At 33.2% G+C, this 26,286-nt stretch overlaps 4 protein-coding genes across 5 annotated transcripts; all 4 read right to left on the bottom strand.

Moving 5' to 3' along the window:
• Positions 1 to 494: 494 nt before the first annotated feature.
• Positions 495 to 1,906, bottom strand: LOC145585338 (blue copper protein-like). The gene is made up of 2 exons (XM_081642045.1): positions 1,701 to 1,906; positions 495 to 1,161 (listed from the first exon to the last, which is right to left on the bottom strand). Exons 1-2 carry the CDS (start codon positions 1,873 to 1,875, stop codon positions 749 to 751), a joined length of 588 nt encoding a protein of 195 aa, XP_081498171.1. The 5' UTR covers positions 1,876 to 1,906; the 3' UTR covers positions 495 to 748.
• An 8,232-nt stretch (positions 1,907 to 10,138) lies between these two features.
• Positions 10,139 to 12,300, bottom strand: LOC145586528 (28 kDa ribonucleoprotein, chloroplastic-like). The gene is made up of 4 exons (XM_081643378.1): positions 11,901 to 12,300; positions 11,689 to 11,787; positions 10,337 to 10,624; positions 10,139 to 10,186 (listed from the first exon to the last, which is right to left on the bottom strand). Exons 1-4 carry the CDS (start codon positions 12,222 to 12,224, stop codon positions 10,154 to 10,156), a joined length of 744 nt encoding a protein of 247 aa, XP_081499504.1. The 5' UTR covers positions 12,225 to 12,300; the 3' UTR covers positions 10,139 to 10,153.
• Positions 12,301 to 13,343: 1,043 nt separating this feature from the next.
• Positions 13,344 to 16,630, bottom strand: LOC145585340 (uncharacterized). The gene is made up of 6 exons (XM_081642046.1): positions 16,230 to 16,630; positions 15,852 to 16,124; positions 14,218 to 14,381; positions 13,992 to 14,097; positions 13,734 to 13,859; positions 13,344 to 13,637 (listed from the first exon to the last, which is right to left on the bottom strand). The coding sequence occupies exons 1-6, from the start codon at positions 16,419 to 16,421 to the stop codon at positions 13,500 to 13,502; spliced, it is 999 nt and encodes a 332-aa protein (XP_081498172.1). The 5' UTR covers positions 16,422 to 16,630; the 3' UTR covers positions 13,344 to 13,499.
• A 1,979-nt stretch (positions 16,631 to 18,609) lies between these two features.
• On the bottom strand, positions 18,610 to 24,968 carry LOC145585341 (uncharacterized). 2 transcript variants are annotated; one of them, XM_081642048.1, is made up of 5 exons: positions 24,730 to 24,968; positions 24,526 to 24,609; positions 23,614 to 23,696; positions 23,283 to 23,485; positions 18,610 to 19,086 (listed from the first exon to the last, which is right to left on the bottom strand). In XM_081642048.1, the coding sequence occupies exons 1-5, from the start codon at positions 24,879 to 24,881 to the stop codon at positions 18,976 to 18,978; spliced, it is 633 nt and encodes a 210-aa protein (XP_081498174.1). In that variant the 5' UTR covers positions 24,882 to 24,968; the 3' UTR covers positions 18,610 to 18,975. The 2 variants fall into 2 exon arrangements, with proteins under 2 accessions (XP_081498174.1, XP_081498173.1); XM_081642047.1 differs by having other exon boundaries at positions 23,614 to 23,699.
• Between the last annotated feature and the right edge of the window lie 1,318 nt (positions 24,969 to 26,286).

Genomic DNA, 26,286 nt, shown 5'->3' on the forward strand with positions numbered 1-26,286 from the left:
GAAAGACAGGGTCAATTATAGGCAAATTGAAGTTTGCATCAGTTTTGCTGATGCTTATGTTTCCAAACATTTGAAAATGAGATTTCAACAATAAAGTAGACCTGAAAACCTCTTGATGTTTTCTTGGAAAATAATTGTGCGTTTATCCTTTTAATTAAATTAAAACAGAGTTCAAAATTACAGTGTGTCTCATAATAATAGACTATCTACTCCATACTTTCTAAATTTAGTACCTCACTAGTCACTACTTTACTAGCTAGCTAGCATTTGTTTTATTTACCTTCATTTTAATTAATTCTGAAAATATAAGTTCACGTTACACAAGTTTATTAAAATGATCAAATTCAAAAACAGGTTAATTAGTTATTTTAAACTCAACTGAACTTATTATTATAACAGTAAATTGAAATAAAAATTACGTATTTCTTATATTTACACCACTCGTGAGATCATAAAAAGAAAAAATCATTCATGAGCCTTATTGGTAATCTTAATTATTTAATCTTAGATGGTCATTGGTCTAGGCTAGTGCATATATGAGGAACACATGATCAACAAACTAATCATACCTTTTTCTTAATAAATTTAACAAATATTTCCATCTAAAAGAAGTATACAATTATTTATTTTTTTAGGCACATCCGCACATGAAAATATCTTACAATAAAGTAATTACTTAACTAAAAATAGAAAAGCACTGCCTCTAACCTGGCTATAAGAACCAACAAAAATTAAATACACATTAAAATCACAAAAACAGAACAAAATGAACTAAAACAACCACAAACAAAACAAGGCCACCTTGAATAGAGCTAGTAATACTCCTCAAAGACGAGGCCGAATCTGGGATCATATACGGCATGGTACCGGAGGCGGTGGTGGGGTAGACACCGGTGGTGGTGGTAGGAGTACTAGTAGTGGAAGGAGCAGCAGTAGTAGGAGAAGAAGAAGGAGCAGCAGAAGCTAAAACATTAACAGAAAGTTTCATACCACTACCACAATGCCCTAAAATAGCACAAATAAAAAAATGTGTCCCAGGAGTTTGGAGTAGAATTGAAGTAGTGCCTTTGTTGTCAGTGCTAATTGAATTCCCAATTGTGCATGTTTTGTAGTCACTTTGCTTTACTTCATCCACTGTGTGTCCACTTCCATAATTGAACACTGTCATGCATCCAATTTGTCCCCAACTTTAATTTATATCATCAAATTTATTGATAATAAATAATAAACAAATAGATTCCTTTTGATCTATGTGACAAATAAAAAATTTTCTGACAATAGTTGTAATAATTAATCATATACAAGTATATATCTATATAATTTATATATGCTCCATCATTTTGGAGATTCTTGGAATTTGATAATTATATAATGTAGTCATTTAGTTTAAGAATATATATAGGAATCATGAGTATGGCACAATTTTACAGAATAACTCTTGATAATAGTAATAGTTAGACAGTATTTTTGTTCAATCATCAGCCTATTAGAAAACACGTACATTCCATGTTAACAAACTAGTCACTACGTACAATCGTTGTCTAATTTGTAAAAATAAACTTTATAAATTGGCACCTCTTATGTGATTTAAGATGATATACATACGAGTTTATAATTTTGATGAGTTTATAATTTTGATCATGCTAACTAAAAACCTTTGATTTAGAGCTAATGTAAGGAGAAAATGAGGAGAAACTCACCTAGGCTATCACCAACGACGAATGTCTTAGAAGCAGCCCAAGTGCCATAATCAACCCCAATTGTCCATCCACTCGAGTCACCCACAGTGTACACGGTTGCTAAGCTTCGCACTGCCAAGCATAGCACCACTAACACAATCCAAGCCAAATTTCTGCCCATCATTATCATGTTCATAGAATTAATATAGAGTGAAAGATTATAGAGATTATGGTAGACAAGCTAACATTTTTTGTACAATAGAGATATGGTTTATGGTGGTTTATATATTAGTGGAAAACTATTAATATGATTATTAGGTAAGTGTTTTGGTTTACTTAAGATTTACTCCTCTCTTTATAGACTTAAAGGTACTCAATCATTACCATAAAAGTACATTAAATTCTACTTGTATCTGTCAATTAAGACCAATAATACCAAAAAAATACTAGGATAAAGAAAGTTGTACTCTTAGGTTACGTTTAGAATCACATGCTTATTGATAGTACTACTAATCTTATTGTATGATTTGCTAGACATTTGTTACAAACTATTAATAGAAAAATAAATAGTTCAGGGACCAAGGGGGGCAAATTTTGCATATATAATGCCCTAATTTTATAAACCAAAGCAATATTAAGTTATTAAGTAAATACAACTTATAATTTTGTTTTGTTCGTCATGCAAAATTTTGATAAAAGACTGTCTTTGTGACTTTCTACGAAACTACGAAATATATTACTTTAGTGTGAAACCGTTTGATCCAAATTGAGATGTTTGAATTTTATATTTTTGGATGGAAGTGAATATCAATCGAAGAATATTATTGTTGAATTGTCAGGCCATGATAAGGAAATAGAAAGTTTGGTGAAGATATATGACTTGATAGTTGATATAGCTAAGAATACTAATTAAGATCGACCAAGTAATTACATGGTGAAGTAGGTCTTGATTTTGATTACTAAAGCAGCTAATTACCTCATTTTTACTGTTAGAGAAGTTCTTAAATCACTAATAGACTTTTACATGCATTGATAAGTTAACGATTTATGGAAATGATTTCAAAGAGCAAAAGAAAAAAGAAATTTCAATTCAAAAGGGAAAAGACTGTTTGCTTCAAAAGCCAGCATCTATCACCCTTAATATTTTCCAAGGATAGTATGGAAAATCTGTTGGGGGATGGACTTTAATTATCACGCTCATTTCGATAAATCAGTCCAATTCAGTTGTTGCTTAAATATGTGTTAATAATATTTTTGTAATTTTGTTTTCTTCCACGGATACAAAAACATCATGTCGAGTCACCTCTAAATCACCTTACGTGTTATTTTAGAGGTAACTTTGTAGAATTTGATGTTATGGCCCCTTTATTGTGTTCGTGCATAGAAGAGAAAGACATTGATATAAACGAGATTCTATTCCATCAAGTTGGGAATTCATCTTTCAGATCAAATATTAAGAAAGTGAACTTGCTATCTGGATATGCACATGCATGTAATATATACTTCCTGGTAAGGAATAAATGATAGGGCTTAATGTTTAACATAATACACCTTCCATTTATTAGGAGGGGATGAATTGACATTGTATGTACTTACGCTTGCTGTAACCCTAGTTGGCTTGGAAGAGATAATAGGCCCTTGGAGAGCTGATGCTGATGCCTAAGCCAAGTCCGTCCAAGGCATGGGAATTGGGTGTTGCTGCCCAAGTCAAGGCACGCTGCGCCTAGGTAAGGGGTGAAGATGTGCACAACACAAGGCATAAAAATATCTCATCCTTAGTACACCTATTTTGACAATCAAGGGTAGTGTCTTGCCGTCTTAGCCAAGCCAAGACAAGGTCAAGGCAAGGCAAGACCAACTCAAGGCAATAAGGCGGGCAAGGCAAGGGTTCTTAACACATGCTAAAAATGGGTGGGTCAAGAGCTCAAGACATCGATGAGATGGTTCCGGGCACCAAGCAGGCTACCTAGTGCCATTTTGAAACCCTGGAAAGCCCCTGATGCATATCCTTGCCAAGTCTAAAAATGTCTAACCGTCAAATGTAAAAGCAATATACAAGAAATCGGACATTTTCAAGATATCGAGAATTGGTATTGAAAACTCATGTGATGGTAGGGGGGCATCGTAAATCACAGTTTATGTTTACAGAAAAGTGTATGAATAATGCTAAAGTATACATTGTGCAACAATAGAGGAACGAAGGACATATTTTGTAACACCACAATAACTCAATAAGTGCAAGTCTACATGCTTCAATTAAAAGCAATACACAAGCTCACATCATCACATGGGTTTGGGACGTCGAAATTTGACAACCCCAGCCCACTTTACCAAACTGTTTATACATATTCTTCGTGGGTATAATGTATCCAAATTTAAGCCCAATGGGACCTACTACATGAGTCTTAGCTCCATGATTTAATCATAGTTGCGTTTACTAATGTTCGTTAACGAGTAGTGGGTTGCTTCAATTGCTTGTCTTGGTTTTCCTACTCATGCTTTGATTTTTCATCACCAACCTAACACTAATCTTGTTTTTATCCAACTTAATCACCAAGCAACATACGAAGCATTTATTGTTTTAGACCAGGTTATCAGGCTTACAGACTTTCAAAATCTCGGACAAGTAGTCTAGTACTCACTTTGTACCAATTGTTTGCTTCATTCTAAGCTCAATAACTTCGGCCGTTATTCATATTGATGTCATTTTTCCAACTTTTAACCGCAACCTTTCAAGATCCAACATTAAAAAAAACCCTTCAAAGTATAACAATGAAAATATCAGTGAATCTAGTGAGCAGAATTTATTCAAAAAGCATCTATTGTAACGAGGGCAAAAGATACAGTGCTACAAAGCCTACAATTGCTGTCAAAGTACCCCCCAATTTATTTGGGTCGATAACACTCTAATCCTTGCTCAAGCAGTGACATATGTTACAGCAGTTAGACCAATTTACAAAATACAGGGCTTTACAGGGATGATTTTGGTACTTAACTGCAAACACGCAGTATGCTATTTATGGCTGTAATGCATCCACATAATGTTATGTTTAACTGTAATTATAAGCATTTGATCATGTACTCAGCACATTTCAGTGCACATAGTCAGGGGAAGCAGAGCGACCATTGAGCACAATGTATGAGGAACTTCCAAGCTCTGTATGTAAGCGCCATAATGCTAAAATCCAATATACTGCTTAACCTTGTCCTCTTAGTAATCCATTCAGTCAGACACTATAAGCTTTACATCATCAAATGACAGCCTGCATCAAAGGTTTTAGTGTTTAGTTTTTTGATAAAGCATCAACAGATGCAACACACTAGACCTCCAGGTACTTCACAACAAGAGATGCAACAGGGTAATACTTGGCCTCAAAGGTAACATACTTTGCAACAGGAGACGTAACATACAATATATCTGACTCTAGAAGTCTAGGATAAGGAGCTTATTCCTTCCCATTAACCTTTTGTCCCATCAACAAACAAGCAGTTGTTCTTCATGTTTTCTCCTAAAGATTGGGGCGTCCAGACTTTATACTGGCCATTAGCATCACCCTGAGGTGTACTAGAAAGATCACACTATGGAATTAAAACCTAGGTATGAAAAGAAACAAAAGCAACGATGCTCAAAACTAGAAAATGTGAATTTTTAAAACTAGAAGGCTTATGACCAAAAGGCTTGCAACATAACATACAAAACAAGTCAGATTTGTATGTAGCTTGCAATCACAAATTGATGTGCAACAAAATTAAATTTCTATGATCTTTGTGATACAAGAAAAATGCAGAAGTCATCATGATACATGAATAATTTCATGTCAAAACCAGATGAGAATTCCTTTAGGTCACTAACTCACTACTCTAAAGATAAGCACAAGAAAGGCATTCCTCGAGGACTCGAGGATCAAGTCCAAAAGCAAGGGGAATCTTTATAGGATGGAAACATATTGTGTGTCTGATTTTTTGTAGTTTGATTGGTTTAGGAATTTAGTTATTTGTTTCCTTACAGTGTTTACTGTATTCTAGAGTATATAAGTTTCTTAATAGTATTTAGTCGTTTGCTCAATCTCCAAGTTTACAAGCTAGTATATATATTGTAACACATTTCTGCTAAATATTCTAAATCAATTGAAATATTTTCCCGGAATTTTTACAGAGCATCATGGGCGATAGCTTGGGTTTGCTAGAGTGTGATATCCAAGATAAGCATTGCAGAAAACGTAAGAAGCTGCTTTGGCTGCCAGTCTATTGAGCTTGGCCCAGGTTTGTCACTTTCTTAATCATTAATAATACAGGACACCAAAAGGTATTGACAGACTTCCAAAGTTCACAACTCATGACTGTGAGACTACTATCTGGAAAACTTGTAGTCTCTATATTACTTTAACATTACAGGTCTCCATAACCAAACTCCAGCAAAGGCCATGACTAACGAATCAGATACCTGCATGTCATAAGATCCCAAAGTTTTCCAAAAAACTAGCAATTAAAGTCACATATGACATGCAATGCAAAAATGAAGTGACCCCTACAAGCCTATACCCCAAGCCTTGCCATCCTCTCAATGGGAAAAAGCTGGCCAGAACGACTGACATTTTTTTCAGGGTTACTCAATGGCCATTGGAATCATTAATAACACCAAACCAAGATCGATTGCTTAGAGGCCTTAAGTTATACCTATTTGACTCATACTAGACAAGAATCCCAAGATAGAAGACCTCAACAAAGAGAAGCATGCACAACCACAAATATAAGTTATATAATGTGAATCATAGAAGACAAGATGACGGATCTCAACAAAAAGAAGCATACACAAATACCATCAAGGGTTATGGACCCTTAAACACGAATTGGCATTGACAGATGCCATCTTCAAAAAATCAAAAGCCATATGTGACATCCATGAGAGCCCGAGTGGTCTGTTTGGTAGTAGCCAGTAAGTAATAATTGGCAGTACTGGTAATCTATATTACTTCGCCCCGTTCTTTAGAGCTGTTCTGCTTTGTTGAAATCTGCTCTACTCTGCTCTGCCCAGCCCTTCCCTACTCTGCTTAAAAATAATACTTAATATTGAATTATTATAATAATAATTAATATTTAATAATAATAATAAATATTTAATAATAATAATAATAATTAATATTGAATTATTATTATAATAATAAATATTTAATAATAACAATAAATAATTAATATTTAAAAATAATAATAATAATTAATATTGAATCATTATTATAATAATAATAAATATCTCATAATAATAATAAATAATTAATATTTAATAACAATAATATTATTAAAAATTAATATTTAATAATAACAACAATAAATAATTAATAATTAATATTTAATAATAATAATAATTAATATTGAATCATTATTATAATAATAATAATAAATATTTCATAATAATAATAAATAATTAATACTTAATAATAATAATAATAATATTAAAAATTAATATTTAATAATAACAACAATAAATAATTAATATTTAATAATAATAATAAAAATTAATATTTAATAATAATAATTAATAAATAAATAATATTTAATAATAATAATATTATTAAAAATTAATATTTAATAATAAATAATAAATAATTAATATTTAATAATTAAAATAATAATTAATATTTATTGATAATAATAATAATAAATAATAATAATAATAGTAAAAGTAATAATGATAATAATATTTTCTCAAAAAAAAATGACAATAATAGTAATAATAATGCTTATTATTAATAATATTAATAATAATAATAATTGATTTTTTATAATATAAATTAATATTTAAAGATAATAACTAATATTTAAATATAACACTAATTATTAATTTTTAATAAAAATAAAAATAATAATTAATATTTAATAATAATATTTAATAATTATAATAATAATGTGATAATATTAATAATAGTTATAGTAGTAGTAGTAGTAGTAGTAGTAGTAGTAGTAATAATAATAATAATAATAATAAGGAAATCTGCTCTGCTGTGCTGAAATTTGCTCTGCTCTGCCCTGCCAGAAACTCAAAAGAACAGGGCCTTCATCCGTTTTATATTAGATGACACGTTTCACTTAGGCATGTTTGCATACTTTCTAATGCGATTACATATTAGCAAAAATTTAAAAAATTTGATTTTTAAAAAATAGATGTTGAGATGAAACTAACAAGACCTAACATGACTATATTTTTCTCAATCGGAAATTACAAAATGAAGTCAAAGTTATGTGAAAAGTGCACAAAATCAAAGTGTGTCATCTAATTTGGAATGAGGAAGTATGTATTTTTGTAAAGAAGTCCCATGCCAATACCCCTGATCACCTGATGATAGATATGTTTAGTGTAAAAAAGGAGTCATTCGGGGGAAGACAATTAAATTCCATTTCTACTCTAATAATGTGTTTTTTCCATAAGTTTTCATTACTACCTTAATGGATGGTAATAAAATTGAAGAAATGGAATCATTCAAGAGTAGACAATCATTACGATGGACATAGACATAGAACTTTCTCTATTAATTTGCATATATTAACTATCATTACCACAACTAAAAACTGACACCAAACGATTTCGAGAATAATTGAAGAAGGGATAGCCTAACAGATAGCACTTGATCATGAATAAGTTGCCACAGGTAAAGGCCATAGATCATTATTGGAAGGCCCTTTTCAAACAACTTCAGAAAGTCTAATCTAAATAACAGAGAAACTTCTCTGGCTCTAAAGCTAAAGCAATTTCTCCACATCTCCTGAATGCATATAGGTTATACATAATACGAAGTAGTATAGTACAGAAGATATTATACCAACACCTATCTTTAATGCACTCAAGCTATAAAATACTTTCTAGAGCCAATAAAGTATCTAAGGGAAAAACAGGGAGAAAACATTTTGCTTCACAAATCAAGACTATAAATGACACAAGACACGGATATAGAGCACAATTTCCTTGATATTCCCTTATATATGAGTGGAATAATTTCTTGACAAAATTCTCCTAAACAGTCTCCAAAGATATCCTGCTTGGTTCCATTGAAGTTGCTGGTTCCAGAATAGCAAAATTCAATTGCTAAAACTCCCAGTCTCATCTAATGGGACACTAATGAAGTAACAAGGCAGGCAAACAATCTCTACAGTTACTAAGACATCCTCAAGACCTCAACACTGAACACTTGACCACCAGGAGCTTAGGACATAAATGACAAAGGACCAATTTATAGCCCCAACCGCAACAGGTATTAGCATACCATAATTCAGTTCAATACCTCATTCAGGACTTGCCAATATATGAAAACACAAACTATCCAAACTTCCCAACAAAACCCATGTTTAGACTAACTATGCATGCATTGTTTTATTTACCTACCATCATTGGGCAGGTTACCCACATGCCAATGATGCAATCTCCCAACAAACCATTTTCCCAGTTTATTTTTCTTCCTCTTGATCATATGACCCTATCCCATCTCCATAAGAAATTCTGTTTAGTCAATCATTACCCCAGATATGCTTTAAGCTCATAATTATTGGCACAAATAGACTAATGTATAAAAAAGCTCAAGGTGATTTAATAATTGGCATAACAGCTAAGAATGGTGTACCCTTGGCATGACTGAATTTGTGGATAAGAGGTTCTAGTGTTTCTGAACCCAATCAGAACTAAGGGGGAGGAGGAGGAGGAAGGGGGGGGGGGGGGGGTGGTAGAACCGGTAAAGTAGCAAGTAAACCAATCAAACCCATGGTAGGAAAGGGAGATGTCTAGTAAAAAGAAACTAGAAAATATGCTAAAAGAACTAAAATAAAACAAGGATAATGAAAGCAAAAGGCAATAGAATATCAATCAAGTTATCGAGGAAAAGGTTTGCACTTGAATGACATCTATATATTATTTTTGAAGCATTCAGTTATGAGCTTACCTTCTCAACAAGAGAGTTGACGCAAACACAAAATTGATAGTGCCTCCAATTCTTCATTATTACAAGTTATCAACTGTCTCTGTTTGCTCTGAATCATGAGAATCATCAGGCTGGTCTTCCCCATCCTCTGGGAGGGAATTCAATTCTGATTCAAGTTTTACGAATCTATTGCTACGTGCTAGTCTGATTCAAGTTTTCACTTAGGCATGTTTGCATACTTTCTAATGCGATTACATATTAGCAAAAATTTAAAAAATTTGATTTTTAAAAAATAGATGTTGAGATGAAACTAACAAGACCTAACATGACTATATTTTTCTCAATCGGAAATTACAAAATGAAGTCAAAGTTATGTGAAAAGTGCACAAAATCAAAGTGTGTCATCTAATTTGGAATGAGGAAGTATGTATTTTTGTAAAGAAGTCCCATGCCAATACCCCTGATCACCTGATGATAGATATGTTTAGTGTAAAAAAGGAGTCATTCGGGGGAAGACAATTAAATTCCATTTCTACTCTAATAATGTGTTTTTTCCATAAGTTTTCATTACTACCTTAATGTAAAAAAGGAGTCATTCAGCTCCTGCAAAACGAAACCAACATTCAGGAGTAAAAAGAATTCAATACGAAGGTTAATTAAAGAAAGAAAGAAAGAAAGATGGGAGGGAGGGAGGAAACATGTGTGAAACTAATAGATGTAGCTAAGAGATACAATAACAATACTGAGTAATACCTTCCCATCAAAAGTAGTGAGGGCATCATCGGCTTCTTTCTTAGTCTTAAAAGAAGCAAATCCATATCCAGATGATTTTCTAGGGTTTTCATTAAATATGACCTCAGCTTTAACAACTTCACTACCACCAGACTGAAAAAACTCCTTAAGGTCTTTAGACCTTGTAAGATAAGGTAAATTTGCCACAAACAGGTTGTACACAACAGGTGGCTTAGGTTGCACAAGAGGAGATGCTTTCGTCTTCTTTGGCGTAGCATAAGCTAGCCTTAGAGTTCGACCTTCATACTCCTGCAAAACAGCATGCATGAAGATCTATCATAATATCACAAGCTGAAGTTAGGAACTTTGAAAAGAGCTATAGGTATAACCACATAGGCCAGGATAAGAAAGCTGAAAGGACTTAACAACGAAGGACGCCAACACTGAACAGCAATTAGTGGAATAGGACAACATGTTTAATCTGTGGTGTTCTAAAGTTCCATCACAAATACAAACACATTCATGGAAACATCATAAATCGAGTTATCTCATTTACTCGCAATGAATGTATCCTAATGCTATAACATACTCGTATTAACATTTCAAGTTCAGTATAATAGGACATCCATGTTTGTCAATATACCATATGAAAGAAACCAAAACCAAAATAAGCAATCTCCAATAACAATGACTCTTCTTATTATCAAGACAGCAACTATAACTTCCTTGGCAGATTGAGAAAGTTAAGACAGGGATGCAAAACAATACTCCTCTACCATCAAAAGTTGTACCTTCAGTCCTTCAGTTTATTTGAAACATTTAAGAATTCAAAATTAATGAAAAATTCTTTTCCCTTCTCAGATTACTTGAAGTTAGTTAATTTTTGAAATAACGGGGACACAGTTGGCTACTCAATACTCACCATGAAGGCCTAGTAGAGTTGTAGGTCCGCCCAGGCGCCCATAGCTACGAAAGACGACATCACTCTAAACAAATTAATCCATGACCTTTTTGATATTTTCACAATACGGAGTATCAAATAAGATTATATCCTAATGGCTAATGCTATAACATACTTGTAATAACATTACAAGTTCATTATTAAAGACTGATTGCAATTGATCAACCCTTACTTGAAAAAAAAAATGTGAATAAAATTAACCAGTTTTGTCAAGACAACTCCCAAAATTGCATTGGATTACTTCATCAAGACAAGTTAAAATAATGCTAAGAAAAGTTAAACCCTAATATAACCCAAAACTGTAAGTTCTTCACAATTTTGTCTTTCACCTCAACACTTCATCCACAATTTAAACTTTATTCACAATTAAGTGAAAAAAAAAAAATTAGGTCACAATAACAGTGTTTCTTACAAAAGCTTCGAGCTTAGCAAGAGCTTGAGCAGCTTCTTCCTCAGAACCCATTTCGACAAATGCCAATCCCCTATTCCTCGCTTTATTATGCATCGGCAACTTCAATCAAAACCCAAAAAATAAAGTCCCTCAATTAATCCCAAAATTAAAACCCAGAAAATAAAAAATGAAGAACAATTAAAAAAAAAATCAAAGGGTATTAAAAAGATAACCTCAACATCGATAACAGTGCCATAGTTCTGAAACAAAGCACGAATTTCATCAGCAGTTGATGTCCAAGGGACGTTTGAAGCCAGCAATCTGGTGGGACATATCTCTTTTTCTGGGGATTCTGAAGATGGGTTTTCAATGGCGAGAGTTGCAGAAGAAGAAGAAGAAGGGGAAATGTGGGTGAGGCGGGAATTGCGGCGGAGAGAGGGGAAAGAGGGTTTAGTAGAGGAGAGAGAAAGAGAAGGAAAAGGGGAGAAAGAATGGGGTTCGAGGAGAGAGAAAGAGGTTATTGGTGAAGCGAAGCACAGAGAATTGAGTTGCGCCATTTTTTGGTTAGTGAGTGAGTTTTCTGGGTAAAGAGGAAGAAGGATAGTGGATAAGGAAGTTAAAGATTTCTTTTTTATGCAAAAACTCTATAAATGCTCATTCTTCCCAAATTAATCATCTCATTTTCTGCTTTCTTCCAAAAAAAAAAAAAAAAAAAAAAGTATCTCATTTGACTGATAAAGCTCGAAAAATAAATAAAGAAGTCGATTGAGTCAGATCTTACTTATATTAAAATTTGATAATCTGTTTAGAGCTGGCAAAAGTTAACACAATATGACTAAACGATGAACCAATCATAGAAAAAAGTATAGAATTAGTGTCAAGGGTTTATGACTTATTTTAGATTAAATTATTAACATGACAGTATGACACTACATGTTTAATTATATATAGGCTGAGTAGGTATTGAGATTTTTAAACTTGAAACTAACATGAATTACAGGGTACGAAGTAATATGATTAGTGTCAAGAGTTTCTAATAGGTATGATCATATGAATTAACACGTTTATTTAAATAAATATGTTGGAATAGTGGTGATATTTTCCAACCCGTTTATCTTCAAACACAACACGAGTACGACCCTACATTACATGACACATTTGTCAGCTCTACTTGTTTAATTATAAGTAATTTATTTAGTACTCCGTACTAGTATAAGAAAAGGCATTACCAAATAATATTTCAAATTCATTTAGGGCTTGTTCTCTTCATATTATTTTCAGTTTATTTCAGTTCTTAATTTCTTTCTTTCATAAAATATTCAGTTTAGTTCCGTCAATCAAAACAGACCCTTAGTATTACTTGTGTTATTGTTGGAGCTTAAATATCTTCATTAGCTCTTCTTATAATTTTTTTTTTTTCCATACCCCTTAGCGGCTCCCTCTTTCAGGTAAATAGATAGGTGAGGATTTGTAATTTAGTGGCACATGAGGATAATATAGAATGTTGGCTATCAAGGGGCACCTTACCTTGAAGATTTGCAGCTTCAAATGGAAAAAAACAAATAACAGCGTTTTGACAATCTGCTGTTATATGATAGAATGAATCATACATCAGAAAATCGATGAAAGAGAAAGCAGCTTTCTCTAATTAGTAATCAGTTTTTACAAACATGTTTATAAGCTTTCTAAGATCAAGAATTCAATTCGAATTGTGGTGTTAGAAGCGCTATGAATTACAGCATTGGTGAGAGTTTACATGTTCAGATTTCTATGTGCTACTCAACAATCTACAACTGTTGTTTTTGTTGCTGTTGTTGGTGCTGCTACTGCAATCACATCTTATGGGATTTGGAGCCCGGTGAGTTTTCTTTAAGTGGTGAAAGAGGACAGCGAAGGTTATCAATATCATTAAAATCAATCTTCCGGTCAACTGGACTACTCATCACAGGGCTGGTTTTTCTTTTATTGTTCTGCAAAATATTCAAATACGGCTGCATGAGATCTTCTGATCAAATTTCTTACTTTGATTGTTGAGTAACGGCATAAGAGTACAGCTTATCTCTTACCTTAGTTTTAGCACTGCTATCATGTTTCCCTCCTGAATTAGCATGTTTCTTCTCAGATTTATACAACTTCAGCAGCCTTTTGTTTTCATCATCCAAGACATGATTTTCCTCAAATAGCACCCTCACCTACACAGGGAGCAATACAGTAAACATCATAAAAAAAAAAAAAACCCTAGGATCTCATGCAGACCAGTTAAGAATTCCAAAGAAAAAAATATACAAATACTTCATATTATTATGACGTCCTTAGTTCCTTACCTCTTCTTCAGCTCTGTGTAGATTGATTGTTAAATGTTCCTTGTCCTTCTGCAGAGTCCGTACATGAGCAGCCAATGAGAGTATATTTAGGGTTTCTGGTCTCAAACTGTCAAATAGAGAGATTCACCAAAGAGAGTAAGTCAGGACAGTGAAAACTAGATTAAGTGCAGCCACAGAACATATACAACTGTAACCAATGTCGTGAGCCAAAACTGTGAAGGCTCACCTATTCCACATGTTGAGCAATGCATGACATGTTTCAACCCCATTATTAGCCTCCAGAAATGCTGATGCTGTCTTCGCCACTTCATTTTTGTTTACTAAACTAGCAACCAGTGTGTTAAGTAATTTTTGCTCAGTCAATGAGCCATCATCCTTAGATGAATCAACCTTCAGAAAAATAAATGTTCTGATGAAGTTAGTACTTGCCAACAATTAACTCATGATTATTCTGCTACGGATCAGTTTAGCAAATTACCATCAAACTAAACATGGGTTCCACAAAGTGTGGGAATTTCCCACTTACTACCTAAAGCATCTTGCGATCAGTATAAACCTAATTAAATTCTCACATTACAGATATCATGTAGCCAACACACATCCTTATTCATCACATTCTAATTTCAATAAGACAAAATTCAGTGTCAAAGAATGTCATTTAACAAAACATTCAAAATTGCATCTTTATTGACATCAGGTATACTGCAGCAGTGCAGCTACACTCTAAAACATTCTGGTAGCTGTATATCCAATTATGTATCTAGCATCAGTAGTTATGTGCCACTTATTAGAGAAGCAGCAAAAGAAGAACGAAGGATCTCGTTTCTTTGAGTATTTTGAGTACCAATATTCCGCAAAAAGGAGTGATCTTCCATATAATCCGAATGTATACTATGATTCACAGAAAATGTAAAATCAATGTTGAATTTTACCAAATTGACTTGCTCATCTCTATGTCAAGATATTTCTTGATAACACTTAAAAGAATGATAATTTCTTAAGTCTACTCAGTGACTAAAAATACCTATCTTAAAAAAACACAAGAAGCTAATGGACACATAGAGAAGGATGTGATCCGCAGAAGTATACAACAAAGCAGACCATCCAACACAAATAACAAGGTCAAAAACAGTCCCTTCCACTCAAATGAAAAAAATGAAGGTTGCATTATTACCACACATTGAATGACATCCACTTAAGTCCAATTGACCAATGTATAATAGCAACTACAAAATGTACGCGAACATAACAACTAAGAAAATTGTATAAAACCCGAAACAACTAAGCAAAATGAACCAAGGGCACACCACTTAGTGGCACTGACCACGCATCAAGACATCCCTTTGAAGATTTACTCCAAACTAACAACATCATTCTTGCACTACATTAATAAAGTACACAATGTAAGAATTATTACCACAAATTGATTGACCTCCACTGAAGTCCAATTGACCAATGTATAACAGCAACTACGAAGTGTACGAGAATGTAACAACTAAAAAAATTGTATAAAACCTGAAACAACTAAGCAAATTGGACCAAGGGCACACCACTAATTGGCAATGACCACACATAAGAACATCACTTTGAAGGTTTACTCCAAACTAACGACATCATTCTTGCACTACATTAATAAATTACACAATGTAAGAATCACAAAAATTACATCCAGCAAGATTTACACCAAAACCCAACCAAGGTTTCTTCTTTACTAAAATTATAAATTCTACAGTCCATTTAATAATAGCACTATCAGAAACATTACAGATTAAAAACAATCAAACCCTACAACAAAACTTAGCAATTAAATTATACACACAAAATCAAATAAAATAAGCGCAAAAAAACTTAAATGCTCACCGAAAGGATCTCACATTGATGCTTGTAGTAATTAACTTCTTCAGTAATCTGCTTCAATTCTTCATCCAATTCACTAACCCTAACTTCAGCTTCTTTCGCTCTCTCATCTGCCTCATTGCCGAACTCCATTAATGCCTCGCGATCGTGATCGTAAAGCGAACATTCTCTCTCCAATTTCGAACACTGATTCGCTAAATTCGAACATTCAGCCGCCAATTTCTGATTTTCCTCCACAAATTTCTTGATTGCTTGGGCATTCATACACGCTTCACCCTACAAAAACCCAGAATTCCAAATCAAAACCCAGAATTTCAATCAAAACCCAGAAACAAAAACCCTAAACCACAAAAAAAAAAAGGGAAAAATCGTAAAACAAACCTTAGCAAGTTCAAGGGCTTGTTCTTTCTGCTTCAATTTCGAGAGTAGACTTAAATACTGATTCCGAAGAACATGATTTGATGTTTCAAGCGATTGAACCTTCAATTTGAGGCATTCATTGGGTAAAGAAAGTCCCATAGTATGGTCGATTGAATTTTTGATGAAATCATCGAGTTCTTGAGGAAGTTCCATTCTTGATCTTGCAAAACCCTAATCAAATTGGGGGTAAATTCTTGGGTTTTGAAGATCGAAGATTTCCTGCAAATGGAGGGAAATTGAAACAAAGAGAGAAGAGAGAGAAAGAGGGAAGAATCCAAAAGGAATAAGAGGGATTTGGGGGAAAGAGAATTTGAAAAAAAGGAGAAATGTAGCCGTTAGTCGGTTTTTTAAAAAGGGGCAGATTCAGTGTAACGTATACGGAGGAAGAGTATTACGTGGCATAATGAGGGAGAGATTGAAATCATTGAATTGAGGAGTAAGTGATGAGTAATGACTAATGAGGAGTGAGTCGGCTACTAAAACAACAATGGTGTCACTCCAACGATAGATCATGTGGGTGGGTGGATGAATCGATGGATATATTGTGTGAGATTGATAGTTCTAAATCTTCTAATGATGGTAATGTTAGGACAATTTTTGGAATTCGGAAATTTATTAATTAAAAACTATGCAAAGTATGTAAAATGTCGGTTTTTAGAGAATTTATTGAAAAGGGATATAAGTGTGTAATACGAGTTGTATTCTCTTTGAGGATGGTTGGCTTTGGCAGAATTTTAGTCATATGGAACATATTGTTAGTAAACCATCTCAACCAAAAGTTTAACCTAATAGTTGAGGCCCATAAATACGTTTTATACTTTATCACGCCCCCCCCCACACGAAACCCCGTTAGGCTTGAAATGTGGATGCAGTATGGGCTCACCTCATACCTAGCACTTAATATTCCACTTGAAAATGGGGGTGGATGATATTCGAATTCATGACATTTGTGTCACGCTGGCTCTGATACCATATTTGTGGATCATCTCAACCAAAAGCTTAAACTGATAATTAAGGTCAAGGAAAATATGTTTTATACTCTCACATATTTTAAGAGATGTTGCCACGGTTCCGAGTGTTTTGATATTGGGTTCGTGCGACGCATACTCGTCTAGAAGCATCGAAGGTGCAAGCCAAGTATTTGAGTGGCTCACAACAAGGAGCAACACAAGTATGGAAGCTTCTTGAGAACACTCACGTCTATAGGCAATCAGAGAAAATGTCTGATTTAGTCAAGGTTTGTGAAGGCCAATCAAGTCAAAGTGTTCATAAGCAGATCTTATTACGACAAGTAAATTTGTGTGGAAGGTTTTTTGGTTTGGTAGGGAAGCTTTACAAAAAGAAAGACGACACAATATCTAAAAGGGCATAAAACAACACACAAGTTTCAAATCAATATGCAATGGGATAGAGGGCACAGATTTACAGTACGATGGGTAAAAGGTTGATTTTGTTAGGTTTTATGATGTTTTATCAAACAGTTTGAAGTGATAAATTAGCATTGGAATGTTGAAATAACTTGTGAGATTATGAATGGATCAGACTTGATGAGTGAGGTTGCAAAAGGTAAAAAACTTGTAAGTTGGATATGGTGTCTACCTTATAACCTATTATTGGCTTATTGCACTATTGTTGGGTGTCATCTCAAGTTCCACATAGAGGAAAAAAAAAGTAGCATTTTTGCAGTTTCTATCTATTACATTAGTATATTTGCTTCTTTATTTTATTTTATTTTATTTTTTTTAAATGTACCTAAGAACAAATTCGTGACAATGTCTAAATAAGCACCAAAGTTAGTCTAAATGTATACACCCTTTATTTCAAAACATATTTTACACTGTTTTACTTTTTACACTATTTAATTTTTTAAAAATTGATGTTAATGATTAAATTGCGTGTTGGCATTTTTTTTTCCTAAAGGAAGTGCAACATAATTAACAAACCTGCAAGTTTTATTATAATTTAACGATTTCCAAGTATTATACGTAGTACAAATTAAACTTGTTATATTTAATTAGTTTTAATATGGACAAACTTGTGATTTAGACTTATGACTAATTCTTTCTCCAATTTGATCTCCTCCCCCTATCTACCTCTCATCCAACCAGCTCTCTTCCTCTTCCAGCCTCTTCTCCAAATTCCATTGCCATAGTTGCCTCCTTGGCATCCCCATTGCTCCTTCTACTCAATGTTCTCAATTGCCTCCCAATTATGCTCATCTTTAAGTCCGTACCTAGTACAATAAATCTCTAATTTGTACTACATTTTTCCACTTTTCCAATGACTTCTATATAATTAAAATTTAAAGTTGTCGAGCTAATCAAAAGGATTTCTTCGCGTTTATTGATAATAGAATATATATTTAAATGAGTTAAAGATTCATGTAAATTTGGCTTAGCCGTTTGTGTTGTTTTATTGTTCTTCAATGCACAAATGCACATTTAAGATAATAATTTATGAAAACAGGAAATTATAAATCACAATTCACGAGCTATAAACAGTCTTACATATATGTTAGAGCCGTTCATAAAAAAAAAATGTTAGAGAAGTACTACGAACTAGATACTGAATTATGTCACACTTGAGACTTGAGTACGTACACACAACCACATAGACAAGAAGCAACGCTTTATAAATGGTACTTATATAACTAGTACAAAACATCAAATAACATTAAATCGGATAATTAAAAATAACAATATAGATTTTATGATGCTGGTTTGTTATTATTACTTGTATTATTTTCTTCAATTGACTGGCTTGCTTTTGTTTGTTTTGACTTTGCATACGAATCCACTTGGTCTTCTAATTCTTGAATCTGCATGAGTAATTATTAATGGATAATTAAATATGTATACATAATATGAACACGCATTAATTAAAAAATATATAGAAAAACTTTGAAATGTTAGGTTAAAAAAATGAAAAGAAAAGCTTTGAATGCTATACATACTGAAAATTTTATAGTAGCCATCCATAAAATGACTATCAGTCTATCATTATACTAATATTTTATTAGTTGATTAACATATCAAAATTAAATATGAATGTTATTTCTTATTTTTGAAATTTATTTTTATTTGTTATTCTTTATCTTTTAATAACTAATTTATGAATTATTTTTTAATTTTAGTATAATAAAACTAAATTTCATAAATTAATTATGAAAATTATAAAAAAAAATAAAAAAATTAATTAATAAATTAATGTTAAAAATTAGATAAATGATTTATAATTAATTTTGATGTTAAAGAAAATTAAAATCAGCCAATAAAAATTAGTATTGTATTGTTGGGTTTTGTAGTGTGTGGAGAGTGGTTCAAGAAGGTAAAGGAGAGCATAGCTTTGGAAGTTAAGCTATGGGTTGTTTGCTTGGTATAAAGCAACAATGAAAGGCAAGGGTTGAATTTAAATGGGCATATCTCAAGATCTAGAAATGATATTGAGATGAATCAAGTTGGAGGTGATAGCTCGTCTCAAGAGCTTTCCAACGACTGGTCATAAGCTCATTTTATCCAAGAAACGAGGAAGATATGACTGTTTTACGAGAATCTATCCAGTAGGGGAATTCGGAGCGGCCGCTCCTCTCTGGTGGAGCGCCCGCTCCTTCAAGGCTCATTTTGGCTATTTTCTTCCAGTTTGTTGGAGCGCCCGTTCCTGTTTTTTCGAGGCTCTGTTTTTTCGCGCTTGAGCCTCGATTTTACGGTCTTGATTTCTCCTTTGTTAGTAACTTATAATCTTAGCCCTTGGATTATTTGCTTGTATTTGGACTATATATACTCATGTATGTCATTAATTAGGTTATGATGTTAGATTTAAGAGAGAGAAAAAAGCCTCTAGAGATTAGTTCATCTTCTTAGGGTTTTAGAGAGTGAATTAAGAGAGGTGTGAGCTTTCATGGTGTATTGAGAGCCTGTAATCATCATCATCAAGTTACTTCATAGTGGATTGGTGGGTTTTCTCCCGGCACTCGGGTTCCCATGGTAAATTCGTTCTTGTTTCTTTGCTTCACTTGCTTTCGTTCTTCGTTGTTGTTAATTGTCATTAATCATAAACTTGTTAGCACATACGTAATCCTTTCAATTGGTATCAGAGCCAAGGTTTTTTTTGGTGGTATTTTTGATTAGTTTGTGTGGAATTGCTTGTTATTTGTGATTGAAAATCCAAAATTTGATTCTTTGGTGTTAAAGTTTCAATTTTTTTGGTGTTGTGGGTATTCAAAATTTAAGTGGTTTGTTGGAATTTCAATTGTTTGTTATTGGAATTTGAAATCTTGAATTTTGGGATTGATTAACAATGGAAGACGGGAAAGTAAGGATTGAGAAGTTTGATGGAAAAGATTTTGGGTTTTGGAAGATGCAAATAGAGGATTATTTGCACCAAAGGGATCTTTATCAACCTCTTGAAGAAACGAACTCCGGTATGAAAGAGGAGGATTGGAAGGTCTTGGATCGCAAGGCACTTGGAGTAGTGAGATTGTCATTGTCTAGAAATGTTGCCTACAATGTCAAGGATGGGAAGACAACGGCGGGTTTGATCAAAACTCTATCAAGTATGTATAAAAAGCCCTCGGCGGTGAACAAGGTTTACTTGATGCGCCGATTGCACTACAAGAAAAATGTCTTTTCGTAGCGATTATTTCGTAGCGATTGTACATTCGCTACAATATGCAAGTATGTTTGTGAAATCATTAAGGAAGTCGTATCATTTTACAATCGCCATGGTTTTCCCAAATAAAATCGATACGGAAAACATAATAATATCTATCCACACTATATTTACACATTTATATAATTTTGAGAAATCGTATCATTTACAATCGCCACTAAATCCCAAAAATCGATACGAAAAGTCTTTTCAACACTAGATATATAAATATTGTTTGACAAAGAATACATAAAATATATCATAGCTTATTGGTGAAACATTTACTATAACAGTTTGAGGTTGCATGTTCGAATCTTATAAAGATCACGTGCATGTTTTTTTTTTTTTTTGAAGAAAATGAGTTCAACATTTATAGCGATTGTAATCGCTACAATAATCACCACGATTGGATGTAGTTTTTCGTATCGATTATTAAGGCCAACCCCAACGATATTGAAAACCACTACTAAAGGCTAAGGCAACGGGGGATATTGTATCGAATGATCATTCCTTGGGAAAGCTTTTTGTTGCAATTACAATCGATACTAAAGGTTAAAATAATCGCTACGAAAAGGTTATTTTCTTGTAGTGTTGTTTGATTTGAAGATGAGTGATGGTAGCTCGGCCGCGGAACACATGAATGAATTCAATTCGATATTGAGCCAATTGTCTTCGGTGGAGATTAAGTTCGATGATGAGGGGAAGGCATTAATTTTGTTGTCCTCCTTGCCTACGTCGTGGGAAACGGTGGTGACCGCTATTAGCAACTCTTCGGGAAGACGAAGCTAAAGAGTGATGATGTGAGGGATTTGATTTTGAGTGAGCGCACTTGAAGAAGAGAATCCGGGGAGTCATCCGACGAGGCATATGCGTTTAAGATAGGGGAAGGGGAAGACAACAAGGTGGGAGTGCTAGTCATCATGGGAGGTCGAAGAGTAGAGGGCCAGGAAGATCGAATGCCAATGTGTTGTGTTGGGGATGTGGCGGTGAGGGGCATGTGAAGAGAAGTTTCCCCAAGATTAAGAAGAAGGGGAAAGGCAAGAGCCAAGGGAGTGATGAGGATGAGGATACATCCACAAACTCGATGACGGAGTATGATTCGGATGCTTTGTGTGTAATCACGGAGTGCTCCGTGGATGCTTGGGTTCTTGATTCCGAATCTTCGGTTCATTCCACTCCATGTAAGGAGTTCTTTCGAAGGTTCAAGTCCGAAAAGCTTGAGAATGTTCACCTTGCAAATGGTGAATGTGTCAAAGTCATGAGGAGTGGGGATGTGAGTGTGAAGCTCATGAATGGTGGCTTGTTGGTGTTGAAGGATGTCATGTACAACCCGCTCCTTCAAGGCTCGTTTTGGCTATTTTCTTCCAGTTTGTTGGAGCGCCCGCTCCTGTTTTTTCGGGGCTCTGTTTTTTCGCGCTTGAGCCTCGATTTTACGGTCTTGATTTCTCCTTTGTTAGTAACTTATAATCTTAACCCTTGGATTATTTGCTTGTATTTGGACTATATATACTCATGTATGTCATTAATTAGGTTATGATGTTAGATTTAAGAGAGAGAAAAAAGCCTCATGAGATTAGTTCATCTTCTTAGGGTTTAAGAGAGTGAATTAAGAGAGGTGTGAGCTTTCATGGTGTATTGAGAGCTTGTAATCATCACCATCAAGTTACTCCATAGTGGATTGGTGGGTTTTCTCCCGTCACTCGGGTTCCCACGGTAAATTCGTTCTTGTTTCTTTGCTTCACTTGATTTCGTTCTTCGTTGTTGTTAATTGTCATTAATCATAAACTTGTTAGCACATACGTAATCCTTTCATGTATAATGGTGGTCATTTTAAGGATGACTACCATAGAAATACAGAGCTTTTAAAAATGTTGATAGGCTCTAATAATTAGTACTTTATGAAGTATAAAGTCTCATTCAATTCACTTTTAAATTAGGAAGACAAATCAAATTAGAGTTAAAAATAATTAAATTTAAGTTCAATTTACAATTGAAACATGTTCGAATAATTCCAGTTAAGTCAAGAATCTTAAATTGAGGTATAAGCAAGTTGATAAGCTAACCTCTAGTGTGATAGAATTAAGTGTACACTTAATTTAAGAGTAGTTGATATCATCCTTGAAGTGGTTAGTCTACTACCACAATCAATTACTTGTATATCATTGACTACTAAATAATTGACTTATTATAATGTTTATTATGAGCTATGAATTGAAGTATATGTTACTCCATATTATCTGTCACGTTCAACACAAGTTGTGTTATTATTGTTATTGTTTTTTAAACGTAATTATAACTTACTACGCAAGAAAAGACAAATAAATCATAACAGAAATAAATAAGGATGGGCAGTTTAGAAATAAACACCTTGTCAATGGCTGTATCAGTTAAATGAGCAGCTAATTCCACCTTTTCAGCAGCATCCTCAATTAAATTGGCTACCCTTTTAAGTGATGATCCTTCTTGAAGTTTCTCGCCGACGTCTTCAGCCATGTGCTCCACCTTATCTGCCAACTTTTCCAATCCCTCCGCCACATCTTCTACCGTCTGTAATTTCTGGTCAACTTCCTCTGCAAATATGCAATCGCGTTTGTTATTTTTGCTCTCAGTCCTCACGTTATCAATATTATAATTAATTCCGGATAGAAAGAGTGCGTTACAATTAACAATGTAGTAGAAAGTTGATAATAATAGTTACTTCTTAGTAAGAACAAAGGCCCCCATTTGTCCTTCAAGAATGAGAGCAATAATGCTAGGACTGCTCCTGCTATCCATCCTTTCCTGCTGTGGTTTAATCGTCACCCATAATACATGTCAAGTAAACAAATAATTATAATTAATACTCGCTGTGTCCCAAAACATAATATAAAGAGTCCATCTTAGCGTATAGCTGTTATTTATTAAGCATGTATATAGGAGGGCAGCGCAGTTTGGGCATTTTTTTTTGTTTTTTTCATTTGATATTTTTCTATATTGGTACATTTTTGTGTACTATTATTCATGTATAATGTACCATTAAAGTATAAGTTGGATTAATAGTACTTTTTATGTAGTATTATACATATAGTGGTATTTTTTGTCATCTTATATTGTTGAATATTTTCACCAAAATACCCAATACATGTCACCTATTATGCATGTAGTGATACTTTTTGTCATCCTATTTGTTTGCTAACAAATAACAGCTATGCGTTAATGGTTAACCTAATATAAATACTTGTATGTTTTATCATGAAATATTATTTTTATTAATAACATAATATAAATATGTTTTTATTATGAAGTAGGTTGTTAAATAGTTATTAATATAAAATTTCATAACATAATTATATAAAAATAAGTTTAAAATAGTACATTAGCTGTGTGTAAAATTTGACTATGCATGTTAATTATTTTGGGACAAAGAAAGTATTTCAAGTAAGTTTAGCATATAGATTTTCTTAGACGTTTGTATTATATATACAAGTATATATCTTAGTGATTGAGTTCTCGGGGATGATACATTCATATCCACAATCCATTTCTACTACTATAGAATAGATTAATCTACTTATCTTTGAGATGGATGCGGTTATCATGAAATTAAATGGAGTAAGATAAAAAGTCGTACCCAGGAAATCCAGCAGGCGTGGGGCTTGAAGGGATTGGTGGCGGAACTGGTTCGATGCTGCTTCTAACAGTTAACGAACGCTGCCTTCGTGCATAACAATCATAATCAAACACAAACCAAATTAGAAATATATATACATATATATATCTCAATCAAGACTATAATTAAGCTCAATAATCATGAATTAGCTAAATAATCACATACCTTTGACTTTGTCTCAAGGAGCTAAGATTATAACCAAATCTTGATTTTGAATCTAAAGAAGATTGTCTGCTATTTGAGTTTAAGCTAATATTATGAAGATTAATGCAAGTTGGTGGTTTTGTTGATACGAATAAACTTATATTCATGGACATTTTTGTATTTCGTACTTTGTATAATTGTATTATATGAATAATTTGAAATTAAGAGTAGTTTGAGATGAGGTTTTGGAATATATATAACCTTTTATTTTGAGCAGATAAATCTAGATTAAGGATCGGAAATGCATGTGAGGTTTAAGACTATTTTAGTAAGGAGTAACGTGCAAAGAATTAATGGCCAATTATTTATTCATGCGAAGACTTAGCATATTACGTATAGTAGACAGTGAACCAATACTATATTATGAATTTAATACTTAAAAATAGGGGAGATAGGTAGAAGTGTAGAACATGATGATGTATTATTGTATATTAATCTGAAGCCTGGCCTATTAATCTTATTGGAGGAATTTTAAAATGTACATGTACGATATATACAAACTTTGACAAATATGCATGCTGATTAGATACGGATCTGGGTCGCACCCACAATAAAAGAGATTGTCCACTTCACATATTCATGGAGGTTTTATTCCAAAATTATATGACAATAAAAGAAGTGGCGCCAAACTCTTAATGATTAACCGAGGCTCACCCAAGTAAAGGCCCTAATTCCTTGCTATCTAATTGTCAAAGCAACTTGCGCACCCGGCCATGCTTCACTGCCTAGAACTCGCCAAGCCAATTTCAAATATTGGATATTCAATTTGTAAATGATTTTGTATCGGATATACAATTTGTGCTCAACCCTTGTTAAATATTGGATATCTGATTTGTGTATATACGGAGTATATGTACAATGTACGTTAGAAATTAAATATATAGTGTAAGTACTGTAAATTAGTAAATATAGCTTGTTCTTATTAGTTTTAAAATATTAGGAATACTTGTCTTTTGGGATCTTTTATCAAAATGGCTAATTTACAAAAGTATTTATCAAAACGGCTAATTATAAAATTTAATTCCCAAACTAGCTAATTTCTTAACTTGGAAAGAATTTATGTATTTCTTATATTCTTTTTGAACCGGTTTGGTTCAAATATTATGGGTGTTTTTTTTTTTAGTTTTATTTTGAAAAAATTAGTTTTTTTTTTTTAAAAAAAAAAAAATTTGGATTGTTGTTTTCTTTGGGAAATTCTAATGCCATAGTTTATAATATCCCATTAATTTGAACAATAACATTCAACAAAATATATTTGCAACAATTCTCAATTTTAAAAAGGTTACTCAAAATAAACAATCACTCAAAAAAATTGATCCAAACTTCCAATATCCAAAAAAAAAAAAAAAAAAACTTTATTTTAACACATAAAGATAGAAATATATTAAGGTCTAAAGGCCCAAAGTTTCTAATGCACTTACAGGGAGAAAAGGTGTATTTAGAATGAGATAAAAGCCTAAAATCTAGAAAGCAAGTAGGAACAATTAAGTTTTGATTATAAAGAACTAGAGTTATACA

The sequence above is a fragment of the Chenopodium album genome, chromosome 16 (assembly GCF_948465745.1).
Source record: "Chenopodium album chromosome 16, dcCheAlbu1.1, whole genome shotgun sequence".
NCBI lineage: Eukaryota > Viridiplantae > Streptophyta > Magnoliopsida > Caryophyllales > Amaranthaceae > Chenopodium > Chenopodium album.